The sequence below is a fragment of the Diadema antillarum genome, unplaced genomic scaffold, assembly GCF_040938485.1.
Source record: "Diadema antillarum isolate AM-2024a unplaced genomic scaffold, OU_Dant_1.0 seq00000533_RagTag, whole genome shotgun sequence".
NCBI classification, from domain to species: domain Eukaryota; kingdom Metazoa; phylum Echinodermata; class Echinoidea; order Diadematoida; family Diadematidae; genus Diadema; species Diadema antillarum.
The window spans coordinates 152,192-169,738 of NW_027271484.1; the positions used below are offsets into that span (position 1 = coordinate 152,192).

Here is a 17,547-nt window from a genome sequence, read left to right on the forward strand (position 1 = left end):
GGGCATTGCTTGCCAATGATTAAGAACCGCACACACACACACACACACACACACACTCACAAATGCAAACACACACATATGTATGTACACACACAAACATACACACATATCCCACACAGTCCAGCATTCTTGGGGATAGGGATCCCATTCCCTTGTATACTTTTTCATTTTTGCGCACACTATAATGTAAAAGTGAATATTTTCGCAGTGTAGAAATTTTCACAGAATTTTGTGTAGCATTTTACTAGCTTGAAAATAGCACAAAACTATTTTGCTTGATGTATGTAATACTCCTGTACATTTTGATTCTGTAGAGTCAAAAACATGTAAAATTTATCCTACCGATGGAGTGCAACAATATTCACATGAAAATTTACTCATATGAAAATTTCCACTTCACAGAATATAAAATCTTAGTAGAATGAGTAACTCAAAAGTAATATATGACCATGAAACCCACTAAATTGGATGTTGTGACATGGACTGATATGCCTTCTACTTATCTTCTTAGTTATCATCCATTAATTTTGAAGTCTGATTTGCATATTTGTCTTTGCCAAGCTTGTCGATTCCCATTCTACAAATAATCTTAACTTCTGACCCCAATACATGTGTCAACACTGCAATTTTATCCTAGCAACAGCAGAACAAATAAATCCAGAAAAATTTACCTGTTTTCACTTAGGCCTACACCAAGTTGTATCATTCATTCCTGATACATTTGTACTCTATTAACTGTTGCACGTATCACAAACTAACAATGAACTTAAATCATTGATCTTTGACTACAATTTGACCAATGCTGGCAAAGGCAGAGTCTATCTTCAATTCAATATGTCTTACATGCACACATTATTGAAGAACATCCAACCTTTTCGAATGGAGAAAATAAAACACTTCTGAGAAATTTGTTTGTTGTCATTCTTGTAGATCTTTACTGATACTGACTGTAACATCTCACATCTTTGTTATAATAGGTGTAATTATTATGAATTTTATCATTATTACTACTGATAGTATTAATGGAACTATTGTTATCACTATGATAATACTGTATGTGAATTCCCAGATAATGTGATGGAACTATATGTTTTATGGAATTCAACTGTCAGAGAACAGATAGCTCGTTCAGAGTTAAACTCCTTTAGGAATCACCACCATGCGAAGAACGAGAATACACAAATCTGTGACCACCTTGAACAGAGAACACTGCAGCCATTACTTCAGGCGTAAACGGTCATCAAAAATGGGGCCTATCAACTGCTTCAGATCAACACTCTGAAACTCAATCTTAAAATGCCAGTGGCATTGTTACTGTTACTGTACACTGCTCTCATAAATTGTCGGTGGTAATCCTAACCGTCCTATATCCCGAATTTCGGTCAAAGTTTCCATTTTGAGATTTTCAGTTATTTCAATAGTAGACATTCCGTTATACATATTGTGAAATTTTCAGTTTCTGACTTGATGTAATTTTTGTGTAATTATCACTTTTATAGAGTCACATAATTTCATTTCGTTCATTTCCCCATAGGCGCGTGCAGCTTGGGCGCGCCTGTTAAAACACAGCGATACGCCGTCCTCTCCTACATACGACGGTTTGGATGACAGCAAACACATTGCATGCGGTCAACGAACCGTCGTATATCGGGTGCACTGACTTTGCGCATAATCATAGTGATATACGATGGTTTGTTGACCACAAGTGCAGTGCACGCGGTCAACAAAACTGTCGTATACATGGTAAATGACTACGGTCTTTGCAAACTGAAAAGAACATACATATAGATCTCTTGCGATTTCTTGCCTAATTCCTAACAATAGAATTTGATGAATACATCACATGTAAGAGTAAGAATTACACTCATATGTATTACAAAAATGACTGAAAGTGCCAGACATAAGAGTAGAGCAATCATGATCGAAAAAATGGGTAAACTTCAAAAGCGATTATCTCGAAATGCCATACTTACGCAAAAACTGCACACAACAGTTTGGATGATCGCCAACAGTATGATGCTCTTGGCTTTGGCTGTGACATGGTTAAAGTTTTTTTAAAGCTAAAACATCTGGAATTGCTTTATGCTCAATATTTTGCACAATGAGGTCTGAGTTATCTAAAAGATGGGGCAAAGAACAAGAACATGTTTTGCACAATGAGGTCTGAGTTATCTAAAAGATGGGGCAAAGAACAAGAACGTTTTGCACAATGAGGTCTGAGTTATCTAAACGATGGGGCAAAGAACAAGAACATCAATACAAGTACTGCACAGCTACCTAACATTTTTAGAAGCCATGATTAACCTTGTAAAAAGACTGCTGCCTATAATCATGAAAAACATGATGTCTGCTATTTACCTTGGTAGCTCTGTGGCAACAGCAAATCTTGACAACACCGACTGAAGACTTGTCGGAAGAATTTACCAACTAAGACTGGAGAAAGATTTTTACCATGATACTATTTGTCACTCACTTATGTTATTTTACTGATTTATCTCTACTTTACATGTGTGCATATATTCACATATATAATATATACACACACACATAAGCATATCAGGACTTAATGTTAGCGGTGGCCTGGGGGTTTAGAATTATGTCGGGCCACCAAATTTCCAAGGCGGCTACCTTTTGGTGGCCTTAGGGGGCGATTAAAATTCTAAATGAATCTTTCAAATTTCCTTTTATTTCAGACCACCAAAATTTCAAATTAATAGATTCTAGTGATCCTAATGGGGCACCACAAAAAAAAAAGTTAGTGTTGATCATTGATATATAGTATGCATATATATACACACATCTCCTTATCCAACTATGCTGGTGGCAGTTGATTAGTTGTGGTGAAAAAGACCAAATATAGCCTTACATTTAGAAGCATTTTTGTTGGTCAACAATCAGACTTGTAATGGACAGAATAAGAATTGTCAATGTAAAGCACATGGGGGTTTTAGTGTGCTCTCAGTTCAACTCCACCCTACAAACGTGGGTCATCGAAATTAAAAGTCCTAAACAAACAACTGTGAATTCACTCTTGATAACATATTGGTTTTTACAAGAAGAAGCAGCACACTGGGAACCCATTCAACCCTTCTCATCAATGTCATTTGTTACAGACAATACATATCAAAGAAACCAAAACAGTCAGAGCAATGTTCTTTATCAATATCAAATGGTAGTCAAGATATATTTTATCTTATTGGCAATCCTACAGAAAAAAAAAATACTGTAAACGCAGAAATTTTTGTGCATTTCGTGCTTCCAGAAGCTAGTGCAATTTTTTTGTTTTGAATGCCATGTGTTCCAGTCATTGACGTCCTGATTCTACAGAATTAAAAACACTTGAAATTTCTTACTTTGCCAAGAACGAGAAATTCATAAGGCAAATATATCCACTTCCAGAATCAGATTTAATGCCTGATTTTGGAACAATAAGGGAAGGCCTGTTGACAACAATAACAAGTATTTCACGTCACATTCTATTTCCTCCTGGCTGACAGTGACTCATATTGGGCTTCCTACTTCCCATGCTCTACATCACAGAGTTCAGTACAATGCAATTCCCAAGCAGCAGTACATTGGCACTGAAGAAATGAGATTGACTTCACGCACACCATCACAGAATTAAAATAATTCTTGTTATCATTATGCCTCCAACATGGAAGATCACAGAAACCCAGAACACCGTCTACGATGCATTATGATAACCAAACAACAGACTGCAAAGCCAAGCATAGAATCAAGATTTCACAGTTGAGTCACAATCAATATATCTATAGCCTGTCGATAGCCAACAGTGTAAAGAGGTTCAGTTGAATTTGGCAATTCAAAAGTCAGCACTTCATCCTTTTTTTGTAAGTTTTTGTGAGTTTCTGTAAAATTCACAACTTGCTTTTTCCAAATTCATATCATACTTGACTTGCAGTAGAAACTCCCTCGCAGAGAAATCAACTGCATTCAAACTCTGATATTGGCCGGTCTATTTCAGACATGAATTAGGTATGTACACATTTTACATCATAACGAAAAAAAAATGTGATAGAATCTCTGATATATTGATGACTTTTCAGTGGTCTAGGATTCTCAAGTTTCCGGAAACTATTTTGTTCTCTAGCAGTGCCCCAGGTGGTATGTCGATTCGTTCTCCATGGTTGGCGATGATGATGACTGTGCCCTGGTAAGAAGAATAGTAAGAATAGCAAAGACTTTTTAAAATTTTCTTGATAAAGTAATTTAACCACAGTGAAAGAGACAGATGCATCATGACATGGCAGGATGAAACAGAAACAGGTCTTCATTAGACTTGTCAACTAGTGAAAGGGGGGGTAGTCTAAAATATCTTATCTCAACCAAAAAGAAAATTTTGCAGAAAGAGGCAGTCAGTCTACACTCAAATTAGTGCTTTGGTCGCAATTCAGAGAGGTGAGCAGAAGATTTGCTGTCTGCACGGTGTTTGGCAAAATCAGGGGATCTATTGATCAGGGAGGTGGCATATGCCCATTACCATTTCAACCTTGCTCAACGGTTCGATTAGGTTGGCGCCTGGGCGGTTGCCACACGGACAGCAAGCGTGTTTTGGGCATCAGGTAAAAACTCTATTAAAGTCGTTGCCCAGCTACCAAGCTGGCTGTATTTAAGTGTTTTTTTGTTTTTTTTTTGGGGGGGGGGGTTGGGTTTTTTTTTGGAGGGGGGGGATGTGTTGTGACCATAGCCTAGCCATACATTGCGCTGATAAGCCAGGTATTCTTCCCTTCACACTGTTCACATGCCTAAAAGCTATTTGCTTCATTTTGCTCTCTCAAAAAAACCTGCATGCTGAGGACACACAGGGCCATCTTCTGAAAGTTCACACACAAAAGTCTTATGAGGAAAGTGTGAAGGCAGCAAAGGCACAGAGAGACAAACTTTACAAATTAGAATAACTCATGGAAAAAATATAAGAAAAAACAACAACAATAGCAAGATATTGGTACAATCTCCTCAAGCCACATTATCTTGTATAACTTACACAAAGCTCACTTCAAAGACTGTCTAGGGCTGTCAAGGATTTTCGAAACCTGATTGTGCTGTTTAAGAGTGTCATGTGATTTATAAATATTATCCTTAAAATTTATAATAAAATTGCTTCAGGGTTTATTTGCTTGTTTGTTTTGCTTCATTTTCATCAGTTAATTGGGACATGTGGAGAAATCTGCTCAGCATTCTTAAAAGAACAGAGGATATCAGGATTCCTTGAATGACTACTTCAAATAATGCGTGCCTCAGCCTGAGATCAAAACAAAATTTAAACAAACACCTCATACAAAACAATCGCCTTAAACACACAAACATGGGAAGTTTCAAGCCAATGGACTAACCTTGAGTACGACACCTTTGCCAAAGGTTACATCACCTGATACTGTCAGGTGATCCAGTTCCAGAAGATTTGGGATGCTCGCAAATCTCTTCAAGAAGTCTCGGACCTGCAGGAAACAAGATTACATAAGAAATGAATGTCAGCACTGAGAGGATATGAAGGTATTTGACACCCAACAACCTTTTACAACAGCCCATGTCTGACCCCCCCCCCCCCCCCCCCCCCCCCCAGGTAGTGTTAAATGAACAAGGACAGATGTTTTTCTGTTTTTGTTTTTGATTTTTTTTGGGGGGGGGATTTTTTGTTTTGTTTCCAACAGACGGTCATAAGGACTTGATCAACATAAGAAAGTATGTCAGAATTTGTGGTATCGGTATGTCTCTCATTTAATACAGACACAGGTTTAGGTACTGCACTGAGTCCATTCCGCTTTGTGAGTCAGTGTTACAGAGCAAGCTGTATCACTGACCCAGACTCCATGAGTGAGCAAAATCCAGACAGCTAGAATTCAGCAGTGAACAACATGTCATAGATATGTTGGAAGCTGAATGTTTGAGAACATACATAGGCTATGGTTTCACTGGCAAATCTTGCAATCAGTTTACAAGAATAAGATTACACAGTTTTCCAAGAATTTCAACAAACAATCAAATGAATGAGAAGAAATGCTTCAATTGAAAAGATTCTTTGAATACTCTGGAAAACAAATTCCTAATCACAATTCACCTTTTCTCTATGGGTGGTGCACACATCTGACTTTAACACAGGCAAAGTCAGATGCCTCAGTATACACATTCAACCTCTGTCCTACTTCACACAGATTTTCAAATGCCTTAGATTTGGTATAGATCACACAACATTCTCTCATAAATCAACCATATCAAATGTACCACCATGCCTCGTATCATGGATTTTGAACTTCCTTGAATATCACCAATAGAGTATATAATACAGGGGTCGCACTTAACTTTTTTTTTAACTAGCCAGGCTGACTACTTAGAATCAATTTTGACACTGAAGCAATATTTTGGCTAGCCAGACGGACTAGCTACTTCAGAATTTTATGATTTTTAGCTAGTCCGACATGATTTTGGGTGGCCAATGGCCAGCGGACCATCGCCAATTTCGAACCCTGTAATATCGTATAAGTGTCTGATTGGGCAACAGCATGCTCTGGTGTTTCACAGGGAGCAAAACGTAACCCTACTTTCAAGATGCATACAAATATTTTGTTGTACCATAATACAGTATAGGCCTATACAGAGAGATTTACCCTGTAGAAAATTTGGTGTTATCCCCAACATCAAAGACACCAGTATGTAGGTGTATTTCATAAACTTGTATCAATGATAGTTGCTTCAACTGGACAGACTGCTCATATATTGTGGCATAACAATAATGATTTCTCTAAGGGAGTATCTGCATACAGTAATATATTCCTCACCCAGTCACTTTCAAAATAACAGACTACACATAGTACCGGTACATGTCTTTAATTGTTGCTTTCTGTTACTTGGCAAATGATAGCTTAACTTAAAAATGAAATACTTTCCCTTTTTTTTCTTGTGTCATCAATTACATCCTTATTCTATCATTCTTATGTTATGATTACACTTATTTCTTGTGTATGGACTTCCTGAAAATTTCATCAAATAGCCATTAACTCCTCCTGGCATTACCTGATCCACTATCATAATAATAATAAAACAAAAAAAATCATGCGTGCATACCATGGCTTACTACTAAGCTGTTATTTCTGCAAAGGTTGCTGCTGGAACACAAATTGAATGACACATGAAAATGTGCTAGGACAATCATGCATTTACAATAGCCTCGGTATCAATTCTCAAAAAAAAAAAAAAAAAATTCCCTCTACAATGTCCTTGACCTCCTTATTCGCGAAAATATCTGTACCCGGAAACAACAGCTTATACAGTATCCTATCTATTTATCACACTGACTTTCCTCGAATCCAAGAATAACTGAGTGGCCTTGCCCAAACCCTTAATGTTTATATTTCTCTCTTCAGCATGGCATTTTTAAAATTTTACTCAAGGACCGACATGATGCTGACTTCTTCCAATAAAACAATACTCCTATTACTATCATAATTACAAATAGTACCATGCATACTAATTGTGAGTTTATCATGATAATCATTTATCACTTTGAGTTTCATAAGAACACAAGAATAACTCTGTGGCCTGGCCCAAACCTTGTCAAATTGGGTGCCAAGCTTGATGATGGGTGTGGTGGGGAACTGGCGGAGAGGACTCATCATCAGCGTGCCGGACTTGAGGGTGTAAAGGTTTGACATGATGAGCAGCAGGTCCTGGGTCTTCTTCACCGGCAGGAAGCGACTCCGTGGGACGTTGATACCTGGGGAGCGTGACAGGCAGATTACCACGACACATTGACATTCACTCACTGCTATAGTGAAGAGGGAGTGTTTCAGGCATTTCTATCATGCTTTACCCGATGTTTACAAAAGTGATGTTTACAAACTCAACAGGAAAAAGCAAAATTGTAAACAATAGTAAAGTCTGGCATCTGATTTGTTAGCTGAACTATAGAAAGGAAGTCTAACTTCATGACTATTATATACTCTACAGGAGAACCTCACTGTTAAAAGATCATCAGATCTGGGAGAATTACCTCATTGTATTCACTATGTCACTCCTAAATATTACAGGAAAAACACTTGAAGCATATAAGCCTTGCTGTATGTTCTACACATAACTTTGCAAATTCGTCATGAAAATATACTTGACATTATACATCAATTTACTCTTTAAAGCATGTGACTCATATACACAAAACAGAACCATTTGTCCAGATCCCATTTGGGAAGTATGGGAAATAGCAACACATATGAGGAAAGGCCCAGTTTTGTCCAAATGAATATGTGCAGTAACCTTGAACTAAACACATGGTATGGAATATTGTGGCTCTTGCCCCACTGCTCTGCTTTACAATGAATCCTTAAATATTTTGCAGCAGGTTATCAATGCTGCTCATGGTTTAAAACACCACAACATTGCCCAAATCACCCTCATAAAAAGAAGAATCTCATTATGACGAGTTGCTTGGGACTATTGGGTATCTCATTATATCAGATTTACACCAAAAAAAAAGAATATATAAGGAATAGGACCCGCAAAATTGCCTCATTATATCAGGTATCATGCTATATACATATAGGCAACCTCATTATATCTAGGTTTCACAGTACTTCAAGGTTTAACTAGGTTTCACAGTAATTTTAGATAGAGATAGTTGGTTATTAGTAGTCAAGAAAGAGGCATACATGCATACCATAAAGCATGGTGTGACTTATTCACTGCTATAAAATGGGTTCAAGAACGTAGCCAATAGGAAGCGCTGAAATGAGTCAGGTGGGCTTTGATTACTTTAGTACCATTGCACTGCAGTACCAGTGCGCACTCAATCAGTTGTTACAAGTGCGTCACGCGTGCCTCCACTAACGCACTCTATCCTGTGCATCATTTGTATAATAGCCCCTCATGAGCATATGCCTTTGAATTGTGTGTCGTGGGTTGCTGCACACTGGTCTTGCACAATACTGTAACTGATTAGAAATTGTCACTCTGTCACACTATAATTACAATTGTTCTTGCCTCCCACCCTCAAACCTTTTGCTGCTTTTAGATTTCAGCATCTTAAAGTAAAAACTTTGCTTCTGCTGAGCTTGTGAGTAGGAAGAGTATCTATGTAAACCAGACATACAAATGAGCCTGTGATACTTCTATAATAAGGCACATTAACCCTTTGATACTAAGCAGTCATCTCCTAAAGCCAGGTTAAACACCTCTGGTTTTTCTCGCACTTCATTTAGAGGCTACACCTATTCAACTCGGGAAAATTGCATCTAAGTCTCCATAGATTTCCTCCAAACGACTCATTCAATGTGAGAACACATTTAATTTTCTCTTTTGTTTTTCTGGACCCTCGTCTTTCTCCCTTCCAGAAATAGAATAATGGACTGACCGTTTAAAAAAAAAATGGTAACGATGAACGCAAACTTAACCAGTATCTCTAGTAGGGAGACCAGTTATAGTGTAACATGACAGCATTGCATGGGGTGTCTCCTTCTGCATGAACATCGATATAACTGACCATCACAGAACTTACCCAAGGGGTTGTCAAAGTTCTTCATAGCAGCACCGACGGCTCTTTCCAGCTGAATCACGTTCAAACCATCATCAAGTGTCTGTTTCAAACAACGATAACCATTGATAAATGCCACTTTATCATTTGCATACATTTCAAGTCATCTTGTAATAAAACAGAACAAGCACAAAGGGGGGGGGGGGTGGAGGGGGGAGGAGATGGGGAAAAGCACTCAGCTTCAGGGCAAATTATTGTGTATGTTGCAGAGTTCAAAGATTTATATCATATTCTTTGTAACAATTACAGGGGATTATGGCTAGTAACTGATCAGCGGGAATCAGTGGGAATGCTGGGGGATGATTGTTCCGATCCTTGTGGGATTCATTTCAGAGTACATTATATATATATATCTATTGTTGTGTGAAAATTATTTGCTTCAGAATGGTCTCATATTCAAGTAATGTGCAGTTCAATGTTTCCAGTGTCGGGGCGATTGTTAACGGGCCGTTAACTGTACAGGCACGCTAACCTGAAAACATTAAACTGCACATTACTTGAATATGAGACCACTCTGAAGCAAATAATTTTCACACAACAGTAGATATATAATGTACTCTGAAATGAATCCCACAAGGATTGGAAAAATCATCCCCCAGCATTCCCACTGATCAGTTACTCGCCATCCCCTTTTTATGATTAAGCCACCATTAGACATCACAAAGAATCTAAACCAGCTAAACCACTCAACTTGATGGGAATTTCATTCAATTCATCAAAATAACGAAATAAAATATCCTCTCTAATTTCTTTTCTAAGTTTATGGGTCAAATTTCAAGCAGCATGAACATTACCATTCCTTCCAAATCCAAATACATGAGCATGCATTCTCTGACAAAACTTGCATTTACTCTCCAATCTATTCACTTAGTAATCGATCAAGAGCAGCAAGAACTACTATAGTAAGGGGATGCAGTGAATGTAATGTGCAGTCGAATATTACGTAAATGTCCATTCTCTCATTTGTATCGGGGATAGCAGTACACCCACCTTATTGTTGACAATCACTTCCATGGATAGTGAATTGTTCTCAACCACACGTTTGATTGCATCAAGTTTGATCCAGAGGTTATTTGTGTTGAAGATTCTGATGGATAATGAAGTTGTATAGAAGTTAACGAAAATTTTCATGGCAGAAACAATTTGGTACTCAGTTTAAACTTCATTTCTTTTTAACCCATATCCAGCAGTATAATATGACAGACCTTTTATCTGATAAAACTGTAAGTTTGTGCAAAAATGGTGAACCCTTTACAACTTCAACAAAATACTGGCAGACATTACATGATTTCTGAGGACAGAGCATAATAATAAACTACGTATGATTGCTACGTATATGCAAATATTGACATTCATTGTGCTTTTCAATGCAATGATTCTGTGTGTACTAAGCAATCCTGGGCAAGAAATTATCTGTTTAGTTTCAATCACTATGCATATTACTACTGACAAGTATTTGCCTGCCACATACAGTATCCATTGACGAAAAAGTGTGAAAAACAAACAACAAACAAACAAACAAACCCAAAACCAAACAAACATTAAGAGGGTAAATACAAAACATAAGATTAAAAAACACTTTACATAAAGCATCAAATTCCTATGTTGGATTATTTTGTTTTTTCTATTTGTTTGTTGATTTATCCATTTATTTATCTTTTTATTCATTTATTCTTTTTTTTTTTTTGGGGGGGGGGGTTGTGAGTGTCAGTGTGTGTATAATGAATCCAACTGCCATTCCATCAGATTTACAATTTTCTTGTGGCAAGTGCATATTCTCAACAATTGGTCGTTTGTTATTTCTTCCAAGATGATGATTCACTGCTTGGTAAGGACATCATTGCAGCAATGGGCAAATTTTGTTGTTGGCTCCACAAACAATACTTTAAAAAGCAACTTGTTTCCACATATTGAAAACTACTCTGGACACTTTTTGTTCAGTATCTGACAGTGAATGAACCCTAAACAAACAAAATGTAATTTTGCACATTCTCTACTAAAGTGAGTTCTTGTAACAACTTACTTGAATTTCGTCACAGACTTGAATTCATCCACCTAGAAATGGACAGATTTGGGAAACAAAGGACCTTTAGTGAATGAAAAATTTAACAACTGTACGATGGTGCCAACATCAGTCACAAACAGCATCTCTCCATGCTTCCTGCAATAGGAGATACACATGTATCATCTTACATTTATTTTTGACATATCTCTCATTTTAAACTTTAATGTTCTGAAATACTGCACTTACTATGTGGAGATATACTATAACTATGATTGTGTGATCCCATAACACTTCTATTCAACAATATTTCAAACTTGGTCTCCTTTCTTCACAATTTCTTTCACTTACTAAATAAAAAAAAAATTGTAAACACTCTTGGTATCATCTCCAATTTGTTTCACTTAGTTTGGTCTTCATATGCAAGGCATGGTGTAATTTTACATAAAGACACCATAACAAGATTTCAACCATTCTATACAAAGCATGCTCAATTAACTTTGTGTTTTGTCTTGAAAGACAAAATGAATACATCTACACAAGCAACCTCACAATAAATACCTGCCAACATACTGGAAATAGTCAGCAAACTATGTGTGACATGGGCAGTTCCCATGGTAACTGCAATGACTATAATGTTACAGCTACTACGCATCTAGAACAAAGTGAGGCTCAGAAATAGGATGGTAAAATGATTCAATTCTAATGGTAGACTGATGTACTTACATGCCACTTTGGGACCTGAGCTATTTCCAACAGCCTCAATTTGTTGTGGTACTGAATCAGTGTCCCACCCTGAAACAGAAAAGTGTGTCGAAAGAAAAAAAAAAAAATAAGAGAGAGAGCATGGCATTAAATCTCAAGAACCAAAGTGAGTTGACAGTTCCATTTCTGAACTTTTGTTGTCATGGAAAAAAAAAAAGTCAACTTAAAGAGCAATTTGACTGTGGAACACAATTTACTGTGATCCCCCACTTCTCACCTCTTACAGCACCATATCCAGGCCAAGTATCAAGAAAACCCATCAAGCTCCCCCCCCCCCCCCCCCCCCCCCCCCCCCCGCCACCTTTTTTTAAAGATATTGCAGTAAAAGGAAGAGACATACGAATGGACTGATAGATGGATGGCCAATGCCAAAACATAATGCCTCCAGTACTCCTTGGGACAGAAGCAGAAGAGAGTAGGGGGATATATGCCAATACTCTTTGGAAAGAAAGAGACATTCTAAAGACTATGGAAAGAATTATTGCATTCATTGGAATGCCTATTGCACACCAAAGCAAAGCAAATATGCATTTGGTTGAACACAACTGCTAGAAGTACCGGTAATCATAAAAGTATGACATCATGAATGCAAAATCCATCTACTTACACACAGGTGTAATTTCCCAAACACAATAGATAATGACTTAAACCTTTCAGTGACATTCTTATGCTTTCCATTATAGGTGACTCAATTCCAAAGCACTACTGTCTCTGTCACATGTCTACTGGAGTACATTACTGATTTCTACCCAAAAACTAGTAGAACTTTCATAATTGTAGGAATTAATCATTTGGGGTTGGTATGTACAATGCATACCATCTATAACAAAAGCACTCGAGATAAAATCAGATCAAATGCACAAATCACAGTAGCATCAAACTCACTGACACCTTTACATGACTCGCACACACAAATGCAAACAAACATCCTTTCAAAAGAGCAACCTGCTGGGCCACAGATGGGGTTCATGCCACGCATACATACGACTCTTGGTGGCGTACCTTGACATCTGCTCTCGTCTTGTCTGTAACCTCCATCACCATCTCCCTGTTCTTCTCATTCATCAGCAAGGTCAGGATTCCTGGTAGCAATGAATGCTAAGGATACATTTCAAATTTCACTGTCACCTACTGTAAAAGTGGATATTTTCGCGCAACTAATTTTTCGCGCTCAGCCGGGCAAGAAGAGTTTCATGTGTTTTTAATTCCGTGGAATCAAGACATCCCCTACTGGAACATACGTCAAGCAAAAATATTCATGAGCTTTTATTTTCGCGCTGCTTTCTGGTTGCGTGAAATATGCAAAAATTTCAACACCATGAAAATTTCCACTTTTACAGTACTGGACTTCTCTTAAATCCATTCCTAAAGCAAAATGAGTCCATCTTTAGATAGATTATGACTTTTGAGTCAACCAGAATGAATCACCAGCCATGAGGTGATAATAAAAAAACGACGCATGGCCTTAAAAAATTTCAGATTTATTTCCAATGCTAAGAAAATTGAAGTCATGTTGTATTTGTGCATTCATACATTGTATTTTCAAAGGATACGGAGATCGACGGTGGCTCCCTGGTTGTCAATGTTCGCCAGAAAGAGGTACTCCTTGCCTTGCCGAATGAACTGGTCTAAGAGCCCTGAGTTGTAGAACGACTCGTAGATATCACCATGACCTGGTGGGTACCAGCTGTTCAGCACAAACATCAGAGAAAAGTAATGCAATGTGTCGTTTACTTTGAAGGAGTTTCATTTAGTTAATCTAGGGAGAGGACTTATGAATAGCATTTACAATATCATGTCTGGGAGAATATTTCAAAATTGTACTAAAAAAAAACGTCTTCAATGTTTTACTTTTACAAGTAAATTCATACATTTTTACAGATACCAAACATGTTGAATTTCAAGCTTATGCTCTATACACTTGGTACAGAGTGCATAAAAATCAATCTCACAAATTTTGCTGATATAAACTGTACACAAAGTGAAGTCAGAACTATCGTGCACCAGTGCATTTACTTAAATAGTACAATGGAAAGTGCAGAAGAGAAATGGGAAAGTGTAGTCTCTAAACGCATGGCTTTTTCACAATTTGCTGTAAGGTCTTTTGGCAAGTTTGATTAACCATCCAATGACACTATCAAGTGTATGCAGATGTATTCATGCCAAAAAAATTACTGAATTCCATTTGCAACCAACATCAAGCCATGTAAGGTGGTTGGTAGGACTTCATGTTTCATCTGCCCACAGAAGATGTATTAAATTCTCTATGTAAGGTGCATCCTTTCATTAATTTTTTCTACCATTTTGGTGTTATTACATATTTTCCATCATACTAAAGACCAAAAAGCTGTTTCTAGTCACAATTTTGACCACTCATACTATTCAAAGTAACTTTCACATAAAGTGATGACTATTTCCATAATTCCACTAACAAATATGACTACAGTACAAATGATGTGATTTGTCCAGACATTTGTCTGATCAATGAGAATATTTTCCAGCCATACAACTTACTTTTCTAGGTTATTTCCACTCATGCTCGAGTCTTTTGCAATGGGCAAAAGAGATTCCTTGTTTATTCTTGGATATCTATATTGGAGAAGACACGGAATGTTGATCATTCATGTGATAGTTAACAATACAAAATTGAGATATAAAAAAGTACGAATCACTTTGGTGACTTGCCACATCTACAGGCTTGGAGCAATTTACTTTTGCCTAAAACAGTCAATGTGGTATAGGTATACAATAACTCTAGATTGGGGATGAATTCCCACAGTAAATTTGTTGTGCATACTAGCTCACAAACTGTCGTATGGGCGAAATATATTGCCTTGTACAGTAATATCCATACGCTCTGTTTGTGCCGTGTGTCAAATGGTACACACACAACCATAAAATTAGTCATGCTATTTCCTCGAATTTATGAGTATTCATCCGTTTTAAATGTGGAACTGATGTGCAAAAAACAAAAATATCATATGCTCTAATTTGTGATTAATATTTTATGGCTTTCATGTTCGGGAAGGTCAGACGTTTTGCAACAAACACATCCAAAGACTTATTCTCTTTGTTTTGCCCTTCCTGATGTGATCTAATATCAATCAATTTATACTTGATTTTGATTAAAATGGCATTATTTGGTGTTTTAGAAATTAGTCTCGAATTATTCATGGTCATAATAGGGTGCAGCCATGGGTGCAATGAAATAGCAATTTTACTGTTCTTACACTCTGCAGCCCCCCCCCCCCCCCCCCCAAAAAAAAAGGAGGGGGGAATCAAACACATAGATTCTCCTGTAATTTCTTTCTCTGCTTCAGTTGATGCCATATCAAAATCATAAATGTGATAGAGCAAGGATAGCCTACAGCTAGTAATGAAACCCTAAATGACAGGTGGCGTTTGTTTATCACCTTTCTGATATTTTCACATCAGTATATTTGAAAGGAGTTGCTCTCACAGCTGTTTCATTATTCAATGAAACTTGCAAACACGTACTTGTCTGGCTCATGACTTGCAAAAATCATTCATCGACCCTGCACTGTCAGTAGATGTAAAAGTGCCTTTCCTTGGGAAAAGAGAATTATGATACTCCACTGACAATGACTTAGTTTGTCCTAGGACAATAACAACTACAAAAGAGAATGCAAGTAGTCACAACCTAAACAGTATTGTGCAATTGTAATGCAATAAACATTATACATAAGCTGACTTCTATAGGAGATCATATCAAACACTAGGAATGATCAAGGGGTCTTAAAAGTTTCTGAACTTCACTGAGCTGTCTAAAAATGTTCACACGGATGAAAATTTAAGGCACTCAGAACATCTAATGAAACATTTGAATATATGTAAATGATACCAAATAACACATGGTATACCCTGTAAATCACAAATTTTCAAATTTTCAACGTATTGAACAAAAAATTTCCACCAAATCTCTTTGTAAGAGCATCAATCAAGAATAATACCAGACACTTACTCAGCTAAGATTGTCAAAACTAGAATTGCTGTTGTATCATGACTTAACTAAACTCACTTCCCCATAAATGAAGGATAGTCAGTAGTAGTGATAAGTGAGTCAAGTCTTCTGTGTTACTGTATCATCTGTTCTATCTACAGCAGTGTACCTGCAGCCCTGTTACCTTGCCCCCGAGGAAGAAAGGTCATCATCTACCCAAAACATTTGCCAGCATTCAACCTTCTTTCCCTTACCTGCTCTGCATAAACGTGTGGATGTCCACTTTCATGGTGCCGTACTTTCTCAGCACTTTCTTAGTGTCTTCGTCCGTGTTGAAGGAGTTCATTAATACCAGTGGTACATTGCAGCCATATGTTTTGTTCAAACTCTGTAGGGAGGAGATGATCATGAATTGCTGGTATCTAATAGGGTAAAAGTGGATATCTTAGCGCGAGTCATTTTTTGCACTCGGCAGTGTAGCGGATGAGTTTCGCATGTGTTTAATTCCATGGAATAAAGACATGAACTACTGGAACAATAGCAAGCAAAAATATTTGTGTACTTTTATTTTCATGCTGGTTTCTGGATGCGTAAAATGCGCTGCAAAAAAATTCCATTTTTATAGTACACACCCACACACAAATCATTCCTTTTCAAAACTGGTACCATGGCAAATTGTGCTTGGAAACAAAGAAGTTTCAGAATCAACGTGTATTTCATATATTGCTAAAGCACAACATTTTCAAGACACTTGAAGATGATTCAAATTTCTAGGTAAAAGACTCATGAAAGATATTCTTAAATAATTACTTCGATAAAATAACTTGTTTTAAAGTGATAATCTGCTTTGAGAAATAAAAGAATATATCATTTAACCCTATTCTAACTGGGCTATTTGAGACCAAGTTTTTACTGGGGGGGGGGGGGTGTCAATTTGACCCCCCTTCAGATCTCGGCCGCCGATCGCGCGATTGCCGCAAAATTTTACCGGAAGATAGAGCCGGATGTCAACTACAAGATTACATAGTCATACAAAAGAAATATATTGCCTTTCTATTTTTAGTAAATTAATTATGTAAATTTACGCATTAAATCATATTTTCATCTATAATTCCATTAAAATGACTGAAGGATCCCTAAATTTTTGTGTCAGAGTTCCTCAAGACACATTGAACAATTTTCTTGTAAAAAAATAGCGAAATCGAAATCAATTTCTTTTGATTTTTATTGTTTTGTTAATTTCTTATGTATTTTATTGTTTTTTCGACCTTTGGTTAT

The 17,547-nt window shown here is 37.1% G+C and overlaps 1 protein-coding gene across 3 annotated transcripts in view; it reads right to left on the reverse strand.

The window, feature by feature from the left end:
• Positions 1 to 925: 925 nt before the first annotated feature.
• LOC139734579 (UTP--glucose-1-phosphate uridylyltransferase-like) overlaps positions 926 to 17,547 on the reverse strand; it is a 38,371-nt gene continuing 21,749 nt past the window's right edge. For all 3 annotated transcript variants that reach the window (XM_071645362.1, XM_071645360.1, XM_071645361.1), the window contains exons 5-15: positions 16,524 to 16,657; positions 14,823 to 14,897; positions 13,862 to 13,995; positions 13,311 to 13,390; positions 12,270 to 12,338; positions 11,565 to 11,596; positions 10,532 to 10,628; positions 9,506 to 9,584; positions 7,569 to 7,732; positions 5,355 to 5,459; positions 926 to 4,171 (exon numbers count right to left, since the gene is read on the reverse strand). In XM_071645362.1, the coding sequence (XP_071501463.1) occupies positions 4,064 to 4,171; positions 5,355 to 5,459; positions 7,569 to 7,732; positions 9,506 to 9,584; positions 10,532 to 10,628; positions 11,565 to 11,596; positions 12,270 to 12,338; positions 13,311 to 13,390; positions 13,862 to 13,995; positions 14,823 to 14,897; positions 16,524 to 16,657 (1,077 nt within the window). In that variant the 3' untranslated portion in view covers positions 926 to 4,063. The remainder of the gene's footprint in view (positions 4,172 to 5,354; positions 5,460 to 7,568; positions 7,733 to 9,505; positions 9,585 to 10,531; positions 10,629 to 11,564; positions 11,597 to 12,269; positions 12,339 to 13,310; positions 13,391 to 13,861; positions 13,996 to 14,822; positions 14,898 to 16,523; positions 16,658 to 17,547) is intronic.